At 39.8% G+C, this 21,344-nt stretch overlaps 1 protein-coding gene across 2 annotated transcripts in view; it reads right to left on the bottom strand.

Annotated features, from left to right (window-relative positions):
* The window catches only part of gli3 (GLI family zinc finger 3), a 121,261-nt gene that overhangs the window by 21,961 nt on the left and 77,956 nt on the right, over positions 1–21,344 (bottom strand). For both annotated transcript variants that reach the window (XM_077509205.1, XM_077509204.1), the window contains 3 exons: positions 11,108–11,316; positions 8,076–8,237; positions 3,257–3,458 (listed from right to left, as the gene is read on the bottom strand). In XM_077509205.1, the coding sequence (XP_077365331.1) occupies positions 3,257–3,458; positions 8,076–8,237; positions 11,108–11,316 (573 nt within the window). The remainder of the gene's footprint in view (positions 1–3,256; positions 3,459–8,075; positions 8,238–11,107; positions 11,317–21,344) is intronic.

The raw sequence follows: 21,344 nt of genomic DNA, 5'->3' as shown, positions 1-21,344 counted from the left end.
GTGTTATTTGCACGTATGTAAATTCAGAAATTTGCATACATTTGTCGCAAAATATGCCCACCCCAATGCAAATGAGACTCATTGAAATACAGCGTCTAATTCACTAACGCCAGCGCAAACAGCTACACGAGTTTGCGTGACGCAAATAACGTTTATGGAAAGCATGTCTTAACCTGCCGCAACCTCGATCACGGGATCATGACAGCAGTGCATGCATGGTGCGTGTCCCTCTCTGGCTGATCACGCAGAGAGGAGAGAGAGAGAGAGATAGGGAGAGAGAGATAGGGAGGGGGACATTTTTCTATGTTGGTTTAGGACACATAACGTAACTCGGGCTGATCGGCAATGGCGGGGAGGCATTTTACGATCATTTTTATGTCTCAGATGCATACTGTACGCCCACGCCAACATCTGAAAATATATTTTTAATAAATGATCGCACAAATAATTTGTACTTTATGAATGAATGACGTCATCCTCTCTGCTCTGCACAGTTTAATGGCGCTATAAACGCTTACTCTCGGTCCAACCTCGCTTTCTGATAATGTCATCTTTCTCGCAACTGTTACTATAACAACCATGTTCTTGGTGCAAATCCATTGCCATGTGTGCTAAATCAGGTGCAAATTTGCTCTAAGCTGTCAGTTTTGTGGGCGTGTTTGCGCCGGTATATGATGAGAGCAATATCCTTAGGGAATAGGTGGGTAACTTGGCGCAGACTGCGGGTGCAGTTGTGGTGCAATATTTCGCGCTATTACCGAACGCAGCGCATTCTTAGTGAATATCCCCCATAGTCGACTAAAAATGGACTAAATAAAAATGGGACGAGGTTAAAAACAAACAAGCGTGACTGAAATTGGACTAAAACACGAATCGAGTCTATATTTCTATTTTCAATCGTCAAGAGCGCCGTGAAAAGAAAATTCGACACGTGAAGGTATTATTTCCAATTTGCACAACGTGTGGGCGAGCATCTCCCGGCCGGTCGGCGCCACCAAGCCGGTCGGTCCTGCCGCCTCCCTGGCGGCTGGTGTCAGTCACGCCAGCAGGCCAAAGAAAAGGAAGCGAGCGGCGAGGGGAAAAAGATCCATGGCCCCACCCGCGGCCATTGATCAGCGACCCGCGCCGGGAACCTGATCAATCACGCGGTGGAGCTCGGACCGCCCGTCCCCGTTGACAGGAACCCAAATAGGCCGAGGCGGCGCGCTCGTCGTGACTGATATGACAAGCCGGCGGGCCCCCAAATGCGTCTGGGCCCATCGATTTCTCCCTCCACGCCGGTAATAAGATGGGCAGACGAATGGTCGCCGCGACAAACAATCGACACCCTTGGTTTATTTATACGGACCGCGCAAGTGAATCTTTTGTTTCCGTTTTGGGAAAAAAGTGTCCGTGAGCGAGCCCTTGTGCACTTCCGACTCTGCTGTGATGCAATAAAGGGGAAAGTTTATGCAATAGTCGACATGTGTTGCCATGTCAAGCTAACCTGCCCAGGACGGCGCAAACATGAAAGAGGATCAATTCAGAGGGGTGGGGCTCAAATGGTTGCGGAACTAAATCGGTAAAAGAAGCCAGTTTGTAAGGCTACGTCCAAGACAGCAGACTGTCTACTATCTGTATGATGTATTTTCATATCAGGTGATTCAAATTTTTAATCGTAATTAATCGCATGACTTCACGCTTAATTGCAAATGATCTGTTCTAAATGTACAATAAAATGTACAATAAAATACTTTTTTCTAAGTGCTCATAGTCTTGTGAACATAAAAGTGGAAAACATGCTAAACTAATAGAAATATGGCTGCATCTTTTAGCCATTGATACATCCATCCATCCATCCATTTTCTTGACCGCTTATTCCTCACAAGGGTCACGGGGGCTGCTGGCGCCTATCTCAGCTGGCTCTGGGCAGTCGGCAGGGGACACCCTGGACTGGTTGCCAACCAATCGCAGGGCACACAGAGACGAACAACCATCCACGCTCACATGCACACCTAGGGACAATTCAGAGCGCCCAATTAACCTGCCATGCATGTCTTTGGAATGTGGGAGGAGACCGGAGTACCCGGAGAAGACCCACGCGGGCACGGGGAGAACATGCAAACTCCACCCAGGAAGGTCCGAGCCTGGACTCGAACCGGAGACCTCAGAACTGGGAAGCGGACGTGCTAACCACTCGACTACCGTGCCGCCCGCCATTGATACAGTAATTTCATAATAATTCATAAAATTACGTTAAGTTAAAATGAAAAGGTGTGGTACTGATTTGTAAAATACAACGTGACCCCAGTCTCCACAAATATATTCATTATTATTATTAACTCTTTGACCGCCAAAAACGTTTAACAATTAGTAAAATCACGATGTATGCCGCCATAAACGTGAAATGACGTCGACATTTATTTATTTTTTTAATCAATGGGCAGTGCAACATCTAAATGCAGCGCTGCCTGGTCAATGGGTTGTGAAATCAAGAACAGACACTAACTATGGCCAGCAGATGGCAGCATTGTATCTCTTTTCAATGGGTTGCCGGTGTATGGAATTACAATGAAACACGAAGAAATCTTATGAAAACTGATTAAATCGAACGTTTTCATGGATGATGTGAACGATCAAAGCCTTTGTCACATTAAAACCTAAACAGTGACGGTCATTAATCGCTTGTTTAAAAAAAAAAAAAAAAAAAAAAGTGTGGAATGGAACTTTAACTCATTTGGTCCCAATGACATATAAATACGTTCTATTTTAAATATCACTAGTGTCCCAAAAACGTATTTATACGGTTTTTTGTTTTTTTTGTTTTTTTTATGCTCGAGCATACAGAAGGCTTTGATGCAGCCTCCGAATGGTTGAAGCAATGGTAATTATTACAAAAACGGCCAACAGGTGGCAGCAGCGTATAAGAGATCAACCAGTGCCATGTTGCACCAAGCTGTTTTTCTCACACTTTTAAACAGATTTGTGAATAATGATGAAGAAACTGATCTATATTATAATGCTAATTGCTGCAAAACAGAAACAGATAGAAATATACTTTTTTTTTTACCTGATGAATCAAATCAAAATCAGTCAAAATCCAGCAAAACAGCAGGAAACGAAATGGGGTTTGCTTCAGTGAAAATGGCTGGGAGTGAATGAGTTAAATTAACTCAAAATTAACGCACTAATTTTGACACCCATCATTTTAATGTAAACGTTGCTGTTTTTGTCACGTTACCTGACGACAACGAGCGACCCTTGGTTGGTATTTTACCTGATGGCTCCGGCCGACAGGTGTCCGTAGGATCCGCTGGTGGACGAGCTGGATCGCGAGTTGTTGAGCATGGTGACCAGCGAGTTGGGCGAGTTGCGGATCATGGTCTGCAGGTCGAAGCTGTGCTCCGACAGCGGCGAGATGGGCAGCGGCCGCTTCCTGCTGGGCCGCGACGGCAGCCTGGGGCTCGGGAAGCGAGAACCTGCAGCGGGGGGAAAGCACCAAAAAAGTTCATTCCCGGTCCGTAAAAAAAACATTCCGAGTGGTACAAAAGATTGCCGGTTGACATCTTTGTCAATCACGTCACAAAAAGGGACGGCGTGACTGCGTGCTCGCCTGTCACTTGATGCACTGCTTGCATTTCACGCCGAAGAAAACAAGCCTTTCATGTCGGGCCCCGACGCTCCGGCGGTGTATGCTCATACGTCTCGCAGTCCAATTTTGACTTCTCATTCAGATGCAATCAAAAAAACAAAAAAAACAAAAAAACGGGGGTTTGAATGGAAGGCGGCAAAAGGCGGCCGCCATTCTCCGCGCGTTGCGCACAAAGAGCCACGGGTGGAGATTAAAACATGACTTTTGTTGTCTTTTTACACGCCGATGTCACAAACAACAAGGCGAACAACAGTGGGAGGGGTTTGTGCACTCAAGTGATGCCGCACCGTGACACAATGACTTTGTGACTCAAGACTCGCAAATAAAAACATTTGGAGTGGTTTCATAAAAGGCAAACAAAACCGGCTTATGCAGCCTTGATCAACCCCCCCACAATCCATCCATCTCCCAAATGTAAATGCTCCGTTTCTTCGCTTGACACATCCAACGATTACAGAACGCTCCATTCACATGTTAATCAGTGTGTGTGCGCATTCGCGTGCGTGTGTAACAACACCGTTCTAGCGGGTTTGCACATAAGGTTTGGAGCAAAGCAACAACTAACCTTACATTTCCAAAACAGGAGAAAGTCTTTAGATAATATTGGCAAAAAAAGGTCACTGAGCATTGAGCCTCCAATTAGGTCTCATTTGGACAACTTCTTTCTAGTTGGAGTTTGTCAAATTCGGAACTTTGGAATTTGCCAGAAAATGGCTGCTTCAAACCAAAACGGCTGACTTTCTAATTTCGAACATGCGACTTTTGACAAAAAATTGATGTCGATCGGACTGTTTGGGGTCCCCAAAAAGGTGGCGAAAAAACATACACAGTGATTCTAAGGGATCCCCAAATGTGATATCAATGACTATGTTTACAATATTTGGCTTAAAGTAAAAAATTCCGGTTTCCAACACATACCCGCAATAAATTAAATCAGCGAAATAGTTAGCGTTACATAATATTACATTTATATTTTCTCACATTTCTCTCTTGTTTAAACATTCTCAACGTTCAAAACCATAAATTTTATGAAACAACTGAAAAAAAAAAACATTATAAATTTTACAAAACAGGTACAATACTGTAAAAAAAAAATGCATGCAAAATTGCACGAAATAAAATCTGCGATACAGCGAGGCCGTGAAACTGAACCGTGTTATAGCGAGGGAACCCCAACGTAAATGTCATGACGCAAATACACGTCTTTTCCACTTTTTACTTTCTAATGTCAACAACATGTTATACTTGTGTGAATTATACGAGATTCTGTGCTACGTCTCAGTTTTGCTATTTTGGTTGACCTCTGCTTGTGTATTTTGAGTGTGTTTATATGCATTTATATACACTTACTGTGGCGTTTTTGCCACAGAGACAGAAAATAATGTGAAAACTACGTGTAGAAATTAATGTATTCAAGTAAGGCTGGCTTAGCGGGTGGCACCGTAAGATGGCCGCCACATATCCATGTCGTTCCTGAAGATCAAGATTTCAAATAATCGGGTTAGAAATGGGGTTTTAATCGGGTTTTTGCGTATTTACACTGCCTTTTAAATACTGGCAATATTCGGGTTTTGAAAAGCTTATTGACGGCATGTAAACGTAGTTAAAGTCTTAATCTTGATCGTCCACAATGGAAAGCTTTGCTTACTTCCCGCCACGGTTGACATTAGCGCCAACTGGTGAATTTTGCAGGCTTTTGTCAGTTTACCGTCTGAACACTTGCACAAGAATTAATGACGCGGTGCATAAGCGGGTCCGCTGTCCATAAATCAAGAGGAAATTAGAGGGACAGTTCTGCATCGAGAGGGTGGCCGGGCTGCTCCTTTCTGTCCCTGTCCCGGCGTGAGACCGATTCATCATTTGGGCGGCGCGTTAATAAACATCGGTCCCGTGAGGCCACGAGTCCGCCCCCCATTGTGATGGTGGAAAGTGTCCCGCACCATCAAAAACATCTTGAAACTTCTTTAGAGAAGTTCACTTTTAGATCAAGAAATATGGAGTTAGAATCATGCCAAAACCCCGTAAACACAAAAAAAAACGTAATCTACATACACAAAATGTGATCTACGCACACAAACTCTGTGATCAAAAAATATCTTTCAAGTGCAAAAAAAAATGTTTTAATTCTACAACTACGGATAACAGTCACATGATTTTTGGCACTAATATTCTGCCGAGTCAGTTCTACGTGCCGAAAAACCCAAGATCCACACGCGCAAAGCCAGTAAACTTTACAGCAGGAGGGGGTGTTGAATCAGCACCGTATTGAGAGAGAGTTTGGCCAACTCGTTTAAGAACCACTACGCTGTGATTGGTCAACTGCTGGTCACATGACATATGGATGCCTTGTTGTTACATTGCTGCCGTGATTACATAATGTGTTGCAAATTGCAATAAAAAGATATTTGTGTGTAAATATGCTTCTTTGCATGTGTACAACAAAATGCATTCGTTTGTGAATGACGTTTTGTGTGCGTAGATCAGGTTTTGCGTACACAGTTCAGGTTTTGTGTATGTAGGTCAGGTTTTGTGTATGTAGATCACGCGTTTTGTGTGCATAGATCAGGTTTTGTGTTTATGTTTACGGGGTTTTGGCATGATTGTAACTCCATCAAGAAATGACATAAGCCTTTTTCACAAAGATCTGGCAAAATTTGCATCTTCATTAAGGCCTACAATTCCGCCAATTAAACAATTACTTATTTATATTTTGTAATGATACAATAATGCCTTTTTTGTTTGTGTGTTGACTTTCTATGCTAATTGGGTACCAAACGGAGTTCAAGCATTTAACTTGCAATGATTAAGAAAAAGGGAAATTAGGCAATAAATCCAGTCAGTAATAATGTGCCGTAATATGGACATTTTAGCACTAATTAGGCAGTAAGACCACAGACAAAAGCACGACGAGGCTAACGGGCCCATTGTTTCTTTCCGCCGCTAATTACGCTCACATAGTCGCCGTCGTCAAGATGATCACGGAAAGCCGCCTGCTGGATTCCATTTCTGTTCCTATTTGGAGTTATTAAGCGGCGATGATCACAGGCCAGTTTGACGTCAAGCGTCGCCGCTTCGACGTGCCCCCTAATTGTTTTGTTTCACGCCATTAATCTTAAAAACGTCGACGACGACGAAGAAAGCATCTCTGCCGTGATGAATGGCGGGACGTTCCGATTGCCGCTTAATAGCAATTAATTTCCTGATAGCCGCGCAAACTTTGCCGACTTTTAATTAGTTTGCGGGCAGGCCCATCAAAGCGAGCCGAGCCAAGGCGCTCCGACCTCGCCCCCCCTGTTACGATTTACACTTTAAAATAACTCATTAGCATAAGTCGCCTCATGATAATGGCTCATTTAAATCATGTCACAAGAAGTGGAGCTGTTGGGGCCGTGTACGGACGCAGGTACACTTGCTTCTGCTGTCACTCATTACACACTTTACGCACACCTCTGCCCGACAGCATTCATAGTCACTTTTGATTTACAAAAATAAATAAATAAATAAATAAATACATTTATAGCAACTTTTGAATTACAAAAATAAATAAATAAATAAATAAATAACGTTTTCATTTATCGCAACTTTTGATTTCCGAAAATAAATAAATAAATAAAGTTAGCATTTATAGCAACTTTAGATTTACAAAAACAAATAAATAAATAAATAAATAAATAAATAAATAAGTTTGCATTTATAGCAACTTTGGTTTACATAAATAAATAAATAAATAAAGTTAGCATTTATAGCAACTTTTGATTTACAAAAATAAATAAATAAATAAATAAATAAATAAATAAATAAATACGTTTTCATTTATAGTGACTTGATTTACAAAAATAAATAAGCAAATAAATAAGTTAGCATTTATTGCAACTTTTGGTTATAAATAAATAAATAAATAAATAAATAAATAAATAAATAAATAAATAAATAAATACATAAATAAATAAATAAGTTAGCATTCATAGCCACTTTTGGGTTACAAAAATAAATAAAAAAGTTTGCATTGATAGCAACTTTTAATTTACAAAAATAAATAAATAAAAAAAAAGTTTGCATTTATAGCAACTTTTGATTTACAAAAACAAATAAATAAATAAATAAGTTAGCATTCATAGCAACTTTTAAATTTACAAAAATAAATAAATAAATTTAAAATTTGCATTTATAGCAACTTTTGATTTACAAAAATAAAGAAAGAAAGAAAAAAAAATACTCAATTTTGTGAATTTTTGTGAGGCAACATAAAATACTGATAATGACGGATTGGACTGATGATTACCAGAATCGGAAACAATAAAACACGTACATTTACAAGAAAGGCAACTTTACTTCTATGAAATATAAGACTGCTCATTTACTAAATTGTTCGCCTAATTATGAAGTTGTCCCAGATCCAATCCAAATCGAACCTCACATGTTGGAGTGTGCGTTTTGCACTTACTGTCCATGGCCTGCAGGTACTCCATGTGCAGGGCGCCGGCCGCCCCCGCCCCAGCCGAGGTGGCCACAGACGGGAGCAGGTCGGCCGTGTAGGGACTGCGGTGGCCCGCCAGTAGCGCCATCTGGTGGTAGTACTCGGAGGGCGTCAGGCCTGCATGGGGGGCTGCCAAATTGAAATGGAAAGCATTCGCATTAAAGCACTTCGTGATGCCCTTTTTTTCAAACAGTCGAGGCCCCTCCTGTTATGATATGGGTCAAACTGACCTATCTGTTATGGTTGTTTCTCAGAAACAGCAATAATATTCCTGGGTCAATTTGACCCGGAGCGTGTTGGCATAAACTCATTGATCAACTATTGACTGACTGCAAATGTGTGACATGAACTTTTCGTTGTATTGTTGAACCTGAACTGTATTGCTTGAACTTGAAAACACGTCAGTTTGACCCGGAACATAACAGGAGGATTAAAGTAAAAATAATAAAATGATGAAAACATAGTTACAAGTAGTTGTTGGGTATAATAAGTGTAATCGGCAGATACAATTTGATTTTTTTTAATGACAGGTGGTGTTGCGGGTCAAATTGACCCATTGTAATTCTTCTATTATGTTTGTTTGCTGTAATTAGGTGATTTTGACCTGAGGCGTGATAAAATCAAAATCATCAGAAACAAACCACAAAAAAAAGAAAAAAAAGAAAAAACAGTTAACATTGCAAAGAAACATTCCGGGGATTTTATTTTATATTTTCAATTTATTTCTATTTCTGACAAATAAATGTCTATATACAGTTTAAAATGCTTAATGAAAGCATAAAAAGCTTAACGTCACTTAAGGTCAGAAAACCAAAAATGTATGTTGATCTCCATTTAATCCTCTGCAAATATTAGAACGATCACCCCCAATATTTTAGATTTTACGAACGTTAAGCGTTTTCCTTATTCAATAAGTGACATAAATCTTTTTCTGGTAGCACCGTTACGGCGAGGAAACCAGTTCACCGGTTTACGCTCATAAAATCCAAAATATTGGGACGATCGTTGGACGCGACAGCAATAAATATGTCTGTGACGTTAAGCGACATGAAGCGCATTCGATTGTGCACGTTGGCACATAATTAGCTGGCGTCTTGTATCTGCCGTGCGCAAGATAGGCAACCGGCTCCCTTAAACGCTCGGTGTGGGGAAAACAAAAGGCCTAAACCTTCGCCGCACGCACCAATATCCCGCCTTCGTGAACGCCTTCCCATTCATTTTCCGAGTCGTTTACGCCGTGCCGTAAGTCCTTCAACCGTAGCCTAAAAATAAACATCTGGCGCTGGTGGCTTTTCCTTATGCAAATATTCCCTGAAAGAGAGAACGGAAAAGACGGCGGTTTTGGATGCGAACGTGGAATGTGTTCAGAACCACAAAGTTCAACCCCCCCCTCTGCCGCTCTTCAGAAAAGACGGGATGAGGAGATATCTCGCATGCTGAATGGCGCTATAAAGGGAGGGGGGAAAAAAAGATGCTAAATTAATTTGATCTGGGTATTATATCCCTGGTGGAAGTGGGGAGTTTGTGGATTGTCTCGGCTGTTTCGCCCCAGCTTTGCATTTGCATTGAGCGCGTAATGTGGCCCATTCAGGAGGACGCATGCACACAAGACCAAGAAAGAGACGAAGAAGAAGAAGAGCTTTGCTGGGCTTTCTAAATAAGAAACGTTGCCATCGCAGTGCGATCCTGAGGGCATCGTGCGTGTGTGCCAAGTGTGTGTTAACGTGGTACTTCGTGTCCTCCTAAATGAGAAAGCGGAGGATCCCACCCACTTTTAAAGATGCTGTTCAGTCATTCATCAGCACGCAAACGCGCCTTTTTACTGTCCAACTATGCTGATATGCTAACAACAGCAAAGCCACTGATGAGTTCATTAACCCGAGCGCGGATTAAAGACCTCATTAGCATAAAGATCATGAGCATAGAGGGAGAAATAAAAGTAATAATCATCAAGAAGAGGTGCAGACGTGTATCACGGACCTGAACGCGAACAAAACGTTTTTTATCTCTAAACAACGGAGATCCGTCAATGAACCGAAAATGTGCCGCACAAAACCAATGCAACTCACAGCTGCGAGGCACTAGGGCTGTAACAATAACCCAAATATACTAAAATGATATTAAAAGCAGGGCATCTGTTAAAAAAAAGTGAGGTTGTATTCCATTTGTGAAGTTTCAGCACCCTCTGGTGGTGAGTCGATTAGTGAAGTTCAATTTTAATTAGGCATGTTTTTGGAAACCTCATGGTAAGCAAGTGGCTCAATATGAAGCGTTATTAATGATTGTAGGTTGTTTATGTAGATTACGTTACCTGTACTGAGCTGAACAATATGTATAATAATGACCTCAGCTAATTAGCATTATATAAACGAGACATTCATATACAATTTCTCACGTGAATTCTCAGTTACACCAGAAAAAGTTTTTCAACATCTCCGTCCCAAAACATCACTTTTTACCCGCTTTATTTTTATATATTTAAACTATAAACAAAAGAAATATCAAAGCTTGCCATCCAGCAAGTGTGTGAACTTGACCCCGCCCCCGCCCCTCCCCCTACGGTGCAACAGTAAGTGACCCTGGCGGTCTTGGACACGACTCACAGATCAAAAGGATTAGCCTCCTGTGTCCCCCCCGCCACATATCACATGACCCTCATCAGCCGGATAGCATCTGAGCGAGCCCCAGGGTCCTAATAGAAACGGATCCGCTTGCCTCTCACCTACCAGGAATTAGCCTGATCCCGGCAATCAGGTGAGTTGCGATCAAAGCTCACAAATCAATCGGAGCAATTACTCAACTCCATTTTTTTTTTCTTTTTCATCCCTCTGGGCTGTTTGTGTCCACCTCGCTTGCTTGATGATGAGTTTGTTTGTTTCTTTCTCAGCAATATTCCATTCCACCTTCTTAGCTCAACCATGCGCACTTTTGACCAATTGAAACCACAGAAACGTCTAAAAAAAATAAATAAAAAAAAATAATGGCGCATTTGTTCTCACCGTCGGCGGGGCTGAGGCCTCTGGTGGCCGAAAGCACGGAGAGGGAGGGGCTGGCGAGGGGCTGCAGGGAGCGCAGGTAGTCGTAGGGGCTGATGTACGGGTGCGAGGGGTGGAAGGGAGACTCGGCCCCCACCGAAGGGTTCCGCTGCGGCGAGATGCGGATGAGGGAGATGTCCGAGAAGGCCGGACTGCCCGCCAGCGCCGGAGGCCTGCAAGATGGAAGAAAGGATGAAATTGGGTCACCGTGCACAAATTGAACACGGTCGTCATGTGAGGTGCAGGTATTATTTTTGTTCACGTGGAGTCATTATGCTTAAATTGTACACTGTAGTATCTGTGATGTTGAATGCGTGTGCCTTCAAAAGGCAGGCCTGGCCTGTTGAGCGAATGAAAACGGGGTTGGCTAGGAAATGGTTAAAAACAGACGGCATCAATTATGGCCCGTCGAAGAATATGCTTGCGTGTCCTTTGTAGAGGTGCAAGGATTAATCGACAATTAATCATCAATGATCAAATTAATCGAAAAAGTTTTTTTTTTTTTTTACTTTTTTTTTTTTTAATAAATTGTCCAAATTCTTGGCATTTCAGCTATCAACAGTAACTATGCTCCGGTTTCTGTAGTCTTCCATAAAACAATTAATTTTACTTTGAAAAAAAAAAATAATAAAAAATCAACATTTTTGCCTATTTTCCTTTAGTTCAAATCAATAAGGTGACAGAAAAAGTATGGGTATATATGGGTAACTTCACAATGGTACTTTGTAATATAATATAATACATAATACAATAAACGATCACATATTTTTTCGTTCTGGCTTCTTGCTCTGAGGTCCGTTTAGAAAAATAATCACTGCAAAATCCCCAAAACAGCAATAATACGCAAAATAAGAACGACAAACAATATACAGTATCCGATGTAGTAAAATGTGGTATAATGAGTCAGGATGTAACAATGCCGACAATATCGTGATACCACAATATTAAAACTGCCACAATATATCACCATCATTGTGTCATGATATTAAAAACAGCACATCTGTTAAAAAAAAAGAAAAAAAGTCATGTTGATTTTCATGTGTGCAGTTCTAACACCCTCTGGTGGCTAGTTTTTTAGTGCAGTTTAATTTTCACAAGGCATGTTTTGGCCGTTCTATGTTTCAAATCCATCCTAATGGTCAGATAAAGGGGAACATAATATTCTTGTGAAGCGAGTCGATATGTAGATGAACTCAATGTGTGCTTGCATTAGCAGGTAAGTGCCTCAATATTAAGTGTTATTAAAGATTGTAGGTTGTTTATATGCATTGCTGTCATGTACAAAAGCACAACATTGTGGTTTTTTTTAGCATGAGCTCATTTGTTTTTACAATATTGTGACCTTTTTTTTGTATCGCCAACGTCCCCACAATATCGTGATTACTGTCTTATCGTGACCTTCATATCGTAATAATATCGTATCGTAATGTTTGGATATTGTTACATCCTTAACAATGAGGGATGATTATTTATAATAAACCAGGAAAATGAAATTGGAGTGTGCTGAGTGTGAGAGTTATGGAAACACAACCATCAATCCATGCAGATTTGATAACAACTTGAAAATGTCCCTATTTGTGACAACGTGTGCATGCTGAGTCTCTCCCTGAACATTCCGCCGACACTTCCCCGGGATCAAAGCAAGCGTTCCCAATCGAAGCGCTCGCCGCTGACCACCGTCGCACGTCTTCAAATGGAACGTGTGAAGTGATTTTCTTCATTTTTTTTTTGATGTGTGCAAGTGGACAAAAAGTTTCCCCCCATCTCGTCTCCGTTCTTGTAATTGGCGAGGAGGGGTAGGAAACTTCCTAATGATGGCCTCCATCACAAAGGCCTTCCCCCGAGGATGAGGAGAAATCCACATATCAGCCGCACATTAACGGGCCGAGAGATTAGAGCGAATTAGCCCCTTCGCTCTTCCTCCTCCTCCCGGCGGACCCCGTGCGCCACAACCAAAGAGGCCCCCATGAGGAGTGCGACCGAGCAGCCAGACCTGTCCGAAGAGTTTGTCTCGCCGTGACCTTGAGCCTCGGAGGGGGAGCGGAACGGCCCAATTACGACCTCCACACCGTCCACCAATCACAACCCCCCCCCCGCGCCGCGGCTAATGAAAGAGCTCTGGCCCGGGGGCCAATAATGAGCAAGGCACACATTATTAAAGGTCGCGCACACACACACTTGGACGCACGCTCACTGCTAACGGCGCCTTTCTTTAATTAGCCCAAAGGGTCTGCTGGGGGTGCGTTCAAGGCTCTCACTACGTTGGAGTGTGTGTGTGATGATGACACGTCTCGCACACACATCAACACTTTGGAACATAGGCGAGGCAGCTAAAAAAAAAGAAAAAGAAAAAAAAAAGAAAAAAAGAAAAAAGATCTAGCGTGCTATTACGTCATCCCATTCCAGTCCACTAGCTTAATGCTAACGCTAAATAGCACCGATGTTGCGGTACTAACATTTAAGCAACCGATCGAACACAAATGTGAAGCGAAACATGCAGAATAAGAGTACTCACAGTCATATATTCTTGATCCTCTGTGAAGAATGACGAATATCAGTGAGCCATGGCGGAGGTCTAACATTAATTTTATACTCATCAGACAATTGTTTAGATAGCACTCTGCAATCTAAGGTGATTCAGACTTTAATTGATTATATTGAATATAGTTTTTTAATGTTTTCGGGGGGGTTTTGTATATTGTTTTATTTTTTGTTTTTTTCAGTGGAAAACATTTATTTGAGGTTTGTCCTCCTGTCCATGTCAATCAATCAATCAATCAATCAATCAATCAATCAATCAATCAATCAATCAATCAATCAAATCAATGTATTTCACACTTTAAAATAAAAGAAATGAAAGGGGACAGAAAGAAGTAAAACTTGTCTGCCCCTGAGCAACACACACACAAAAAAAATCAACACAAAATGAATGACAGCAAGCGGTCAAGATGCTTTTGGTGTTACAATCCTACCAAACAATTCAAAAATAATTCAACTGCATGTCCTTTTATGATATATATTTTTTCAGGAAATATGCTTGTATACATTTTTCAAAAATACAAGTAGATTGAGAAGATTTTGTTTTACAATCCAATTTGTTCCATAGACTGACACCTTGAGTTGAAATACATTCTTCTTTTTGTTTTGTTCTGTATTTAGGTTTAGAGAAAATGTATATTCCTCTTAATTTATACTCACTTTCCCTTTTTATAAATCTAGTTTGTATATTAATTGGTAGAATTTCATGGTGGGCTGTATACAATATTTTAAGACGGTTAAACTCCATCAATTCATTACATTTTAAAATCTTTAGTTGTATAAATAAAGTATTTGTGTGGTCTCTGTATCCACAACCAAGAATGACACGGATTGCACGTCTCTGTATAAGAAAAATGGGTTCGGTGTAAGTTTTGGCAGCACATCCCCACACTTCAATGCAATATGTCAGGTATGGAACAATCAATGAATTATATAACAATAACAAAGCATCCTTGTTCAACGATTCTTTAAACTTGTGTAAAACAGCTACAGTTTGGGATATCTTAGATTTAACATATTCTATATGTGATTTCCATATTAAATGTTCGTAAATGCGTAAATTTCATTTGTCAAAATACATAATTTGTCATAATTTTTGGGGTTAAAAAAGTCCTATATACCGGAAAGTTCACTGATATTCGGCATTCTTCACAGAGGATGAAGAATGTATGACTGTGAGTCCTCTTATTAAATGGAAGTTTTTGGATCAGCCCCTTTTTTTTTTCTGGATCTGTGCAGTCGAGAGATGACCGTCTCCTAGGTGGAGGTAACAACGCTGAATTTTGCAACGACCAAAAAGGATGATATTGCGTACCTAAAGAACTGTCCGATGCCGTGTGTGAATCTGACGTGACGGTGGGAATGCGTGTCACTTTTTCCCACACCTTCACAAAGATTTACGCACCCCCCACCACCACCGAAGCCCCCCGATGATGTCTAGCCGACGGCGTTGCAAGGAAAGAGTTAGTAACGCACATGTGGAATCCATTTCCTTCCCCCCGCGGCTCAAAGCGGCGTCTTTTAACGACGAAGCATGTTAACACGCGGGGCGGCCACAGGATGTTGTTTTTATTCCCACTCCTGCTCCACTGCTGCATGTGCCAGGGTATAAATACGCCACCGGGAGACGTTTGAGGCTTTTTTTCTTGTTTTTTCTGTCCACGTCGTCCGAGCGAAACTCGTCTTTTGTTTGGGGGAAGCGAGGTCACGTCAACACGGACGCTTTTCGTTGCCGTACGCTTGACGGCTTCATTTGGGCACCGAAGGTATCATTGCGGCGGCGTTGGCGGTCGCTGGAACCAGACTGGACCGGTGTTGACGCAGAGGTCTGCAACAACAGGATGAGAACCACGCCGGAGTGCCTCTGCCGCCAAACGGCTGCACCAGAAACACAAGCTTGTTCACTCAACTTACGACTTGTTGATTAGTCGATTGTTTTGCTTTGTGTGACGAGCCAAAAATGCTGTGAGCTGTGAGTGAGTTTGGGGTGTTAAAAATCGATACGGCAATATATCACGATATTACAGCGCGCAATTCTCGGATGGATTCAATAGGCGGCCAAATCGAGATGTTATATTAATGGAACATTAAGGCTTAATATTTTATTTCAATGCTGTTCAAACATTAGCAAGCAGATTACAAACTATTAAATAAATAAATAAATAAATAGTACACTTTCATACAAATCTTACAGTGTACAAGTTCACTGATTAGTGTTTTCTAAATTTGAGTAAAGAAATTGCAACAATCGACTTGTAAATTCGTATCAGGATTATTCGGTGTCGAATATATATATATATATATATATATATATATATATATATATATATATATATATATATGTGTGCACTGTGCATCTCTCAAAAGACAATTCGATACGTTTTTTTTTTTTATGTGGGGTGCGAAACGGTTCAAGTACGGTTTGATTTGAAAGTGGAACGGTTTGCTTCGGTTCAATTGAGTGGGAACTTTCCGGTATATATAACTTTTTTTAACCCCAAAAATGATGACATGGACATGAGGACAAACCTCAAATAAATGTTTTCCACAGAAAATAACAACAACAAATAAAATAAAAATACTGAAAAAAATAAATAAATAAAAACTATATTGACAAAAATCTGTGAATGGTTTAATCAGCAGGTGTGTGGGGGCTCACTGTCATCTAAATTTCTTCCTTCAGTGGCCTGGTCGGGGGTTGGAGAGAGTTGCCAGGCACCGAGGGCAAATATGTGACCCCAAAGGGTGAGGCGCACCCCATCCCAAACATCAAAGGCCTTGGCTGGAAGAAGGCGGGTCAAATTCTCTTTTCAGTGTCCCGTCAAGTGGCGGGATTTTTCTGGAGGTGGGACACGTTCCCATGAAATGCACAATCAGAACAGAAAATCTGATTGGATGCTTTTTTAAGTGCCACGATACTACAGCAATTTTCAGTCACTAACGCAATCTTTAGTGACCAAAGGCTAACATAAGGCGGAAGTGCGTATTTACGATTCAAAAAAGGATCGTCCACGTTGGACGGATTTCCATTCTAGTTCTGAAGTTCCCATCGCTGGGCCCTTTTTCCACGCTGCAATCAAAGCTCATTCCAGTCAGCGCGATAAGAACAAAACAAATCTACTGAGGAAACATGAAAGAGAAATTACACAAAATGCCTGCTTTCCCCCCCTGGTACTATCAAAGGAATCAGGGAACAGAGCACATTTGTTTTTTTACAAGCAGCGCATGGAAGGTTCCACTTTAATGACTTTCCAGTCTTGCCACTTTGCCACAGAGAACCACTCGCATGATTTGTTCGGCACATTTTCTACGCCGGGTGCTCTTCGTGACCCGACCCAACAATTTTTTTATCCCGGCCCCTATAAACAACTAACTAGCTCTCCAGTTATGGTTGTTGTTTCAAAAATATTTTATGGTGAGTATTGTTGTATACTCTGCTTGTATGTGTTGCTGCTCCGTATAAGTGGAAGTAGCAATTGTTAGCATTACATGTTAGCATTAAGCTAGCCGACTTTTGGTAGACAAAATTAAATGGTTTGATTGGACAATTTGGTGTTTAAAGAGACCATGGTTAATTCTGTTTTGTTTTATGTGCATGTTTTACAGTAAAACAAGCACGATTTGTCTCTTATTTGGAGAATTGGCTTGCTCGAAGTGACGTTACATGATTGTCTAACTAGTGCTGTCAAAGTTAAAGCGTTAACTAATTAATTAATCACAAAAAATTATCGCATTAATTATTGTATTACCACAGATTAATCACACTATTCATTTTGACCGCAGATGATCCTTTTTAGTCGACAGTGGATGGTTACGTTAAAGGTAGCTGTTAGAGTTTGAGCAATAAACATAACTGCATGCATTAAAGTAAAGCATTTAATAAATGTTTACATACGTCGTAGGTAATTTTTTCCCATTTTAAATTATGCAAATAATTAATTGATTAGAAAAAGCAGGGTGAAGGTGTGCAGTGGATATAAATTTTTGAAGACGTCCTCAACATTAAATGGCGAAAAAATTAACACGTAACAGGTGCGCTTCAAATTTAGCAGGCAAAATATGTTGGGAAAAAAAGCCTTTTTATGTCAGAGATTCATCATGATTAATCGAAATTCTATGATGTGATTAATCTGATTAAAAAATTTAATCGTTTGACAGTTCTAATTCTAACGTACTCGCCAGTGAAAAATTTCCATACTAAGGAATGCAAAAAGTGTGATTTAATGAGTTAATGTGTGGGAGAGGTAAAACTATAAAACTATATAAAAAATTTTAGGGTCCCTTATACTGTATACGCAAATCTCCATATATATCTATGTCGGGGGTTTTCATCTGTTCCGATTCTTTTAGCCAAATAATGTTAACATGGACTTTCATTATTTCGACATTTTTTATGTTTTTGGTCAAGCATTTTGGTATGAACTGTGCGGGCAAGAATGTAATACTTGAAAAAAGTGTTTTTAAATCTGTTTAAAGCATGTGGCAGGGGTAAAACTACATCGAATGTTTTTTTTTTCTATGGTTTTTCTATATCGCAGGAATGTCTGGTTAAAGTTACCCCCAAGGAGTTGACTGTATATCTTGACTTTCTGGCCGTAGTCTTAGCAAGTAGCATTGTTGTTGTGTTGTGTTTCCAGGTGAGGGAGAGGTGAAAACATAAGCGGCGGTGGAATTAGCTGTCAGTGTTTTGACTTCCTGCGGTCTCGCCCCAGGCTAGCGGCCACTCCACAACAAAAAAACAGGAAGGAAGCGCATCCATCTTTTCTTTTTCCCGCCGTCTGATGCTTCCGCGCAGGGGGGCTCGCCCGGCGCCTGCAGCTAAAGAAAAACTCCGAGCCCTGACCCCCACACACAAGAGTGTCAGGTGAGAGGGGTAAAAAAAACGATGTGGATCCGTGACTCAAGCCCACACGCTCCCTCCCTTTTCAATCCGCCGCATCACGCCGGGCGGGTCCGGGTCTGAACCCCGTCACAAACAATAGCGCGCGCCGCAAGACAGCGCAAACACGCCGCCGGAGACGCGTAATCCTTCAGATTGATCCGAGCTGCATGGGGCGGAGGGGGGTCGGGGGGGAGTGGCAGAAAAAAAAAAAAGCAGCGAGGGGAAAGTCGGAACAAAAGGGGAAGCATCAGGTACAAGACGGGAATAATATGTCGGCTTTTTGCGCCGTGAAATCCATCACCGTGCTCTTAATACACACTTCCCACCGTTAGTGCGGAAGGATGGAGAAGCCGGACAGGCTCGGGCAAAACTGAAGGAGCCAGCGGGCCGGCCTACTTCGCGGCGGCCATTTCATCCATCTTGTTGGACTAATAAAACGTCAAGCGGCGCTCCTTCATATTTCATCATCGCGTTCGCTTCGCAGACGCGACGGGATTACGCACGCAACTGCTAAACGGCTGCCGGAAAATTCAATCCATTTATGTTTTATTATGGAATGATAGTATGTATTTAAAATATATTTACACATTATGTTGATTATGTTTTAGTCATTGTACTTTATAGCTACAAGCAATTATGATAGCAGGTTTGACGATCAGGATCAGAATTTTGGAGCCGATCACCGAGCAGCGAATTAAAAAAAAAAAGAAAAAGAAAAAAGATAACCGATCACCAATTCAATCAAAATTCAATCAATACAACTATTTAAATTGTTTATTTACTGTACAGTCGACATTTGGCCCACAAATAGAAAAAAATTGCATCTAATTGAAGCTCAATAAAAAGCATCAGGAAAAATAATAACAATCAAACCCTAAAAATGTTCCAAAAAATGCTGATAAACTTTCAACACTGAAAAAATCTAACTGTATATGTTAAAAACGTTGGATTATTAATGAACAATGGCTGCACAAAACATACCTAAAGTCAACAAGATTGTTTTTGCTATAATGTTCAATGATGTCAATCGGCAAATTATGACATCACAACCGATCACCGATTTTTCATAAAATGCAAAATATCTGCTGATCTACGAAAAGTCAAATTTAAACAACTATGAACGTAATATTTTAATTAATCCATATTAATAAATAAATATGTAAAAAATGTTGAAGTAAAAAAAAAAGTTTCATAAACTGTTCTACATTGTTTTTTTTATTCTTTCAAAAATATTAATATTTTAATTAATTCATATAATTTTTAAAAAATATAAAAAAATGAAGTTAAAAAGGTTTTATAAGCTGTTCTAAATTATTTTTTATTCTTTCAAAAATAGTAATATTTTAATTAATTCATATAAATAATTTTTAAAATTATAAAAACGTTTTACAAGCTGTTCTACAATATTTTTTATTCCTTCAAAAATAGTAATATTTTAATTAATTCATATAAATAATTTTTAATAATATAAAAAATGAAGTTAAAAAAAGTTTTATAAGCTGTTCCACACTATTTTTATTCTTTCAAAAATAAGTAATATTTTAATTAATTCATATAAATAATTTTAAAAAATGTAAAAATTAAGTTAAAACGTTTTCTAAGCTGTTCATTATTTTTTATTTTATTTTTATTTTATTATTTTTATTATTTTTATTCTTTCAAAAATAGTAATATTTTAATTAATTCATGTAAATAATTTAAAAAAATATAACAAATGTTGAAATTAAAGTTTAATAAGCTGTTTTACACTATTTTTTATTCTTTAAAAAATAGTAATATTTTAATTAATTCATGTAAATAAATTTTTTAAAAATATAAAAAATTAAGTTAAAAGGTTTTATAAGCTGTTCTACATTATTTTTTATTCTTTCAAAAATAGTAATATTTTAATTAATTCATGTAAATAAATTTTTAAAAATATAAAAAATGTTGAAATTAAAAAGTTGTATACACTGTTTTACACTATTTTTTATTCTTTTCAAAATTAGTAATATTTTAATTAATTCATATAAATAATTGCTAAAAATATAAAAAAAATGTTGAAGTTAAACCAAGTTTTATAAACTGTTCTCCACTATTTTTTTATTCTTTCAAAAAAGATTGTCAAGGGTTTCTTTTTTGCCAGGAAGCGATACAGCTATCAGGAGTAATGGACGTCACATCTGATAAGACGGACGGCGTTATGCGCTGCAAATTCATTTTCGCTGCTGTAAAAAGGAGTGAAATTTCCAGCCGATAACGAGCGGCGCTGCCCGGAGAGAGGACGGAAAAGGAGCGGATTTATGACAGTCTTCCTCTGGCTCACTCTCCTTCCTCGCTGGCAGTTAAGTGGCCCCCAGAGTGGACTCGTCGGGTCTGGAGGCCTCAGATGAGACTAATGCAAAGTCCACATTTGCGTTGTGGGAGCGAGCGCTCGGCGCGACACACGTGGGCAAGAAGAACACTTTTTTTTTTTTTATAGCATGCAGGGAAGAAGGAATTTAGAGTGTAATGCCACTTTGTGCCACAACATGCCGGGCAGAACTGAGCTCTACTGGAAGACGAAGCATAATTACAAAGTAGAGGCCAAGAAGGTTCTCAACTAAACTCTAGTAAAAGTTGTTTGATGTCGCATTTGTATGTGTTGCTGCTTCTTGTGTGTTTTATTAGTACAAGTACAATATTAGAGATTTTTTTTTTTTGTATCTCAAAGCAACAGTTTATTTCCAAAATAAAACCATACTAGCTCACGTTTTACTCTTACACTGGCTGTTACTATTTCCCACATTATCAAATTAACAT

The sequence above is a fragment of the Festucalex cinctus genome, chromosome 20 (genome assembly GCF_051991245.1).
Source record: "Festucalex cinctus isolate MCC-2025b chromosome 20, RoL_Fcin_1.0, whole genome shotgun sequence".
Classification (NCBI taxonomy): domain Eukaryota; kingdom Metazoa; phylum Chordata; class Actinopteri; order Syngnathiformes; family Syngnathidae; genus Festucalex; species Festucalex cinctus.
This window is presented reverse-complemented; position numbering and strand designations above follow the sequence as displayed.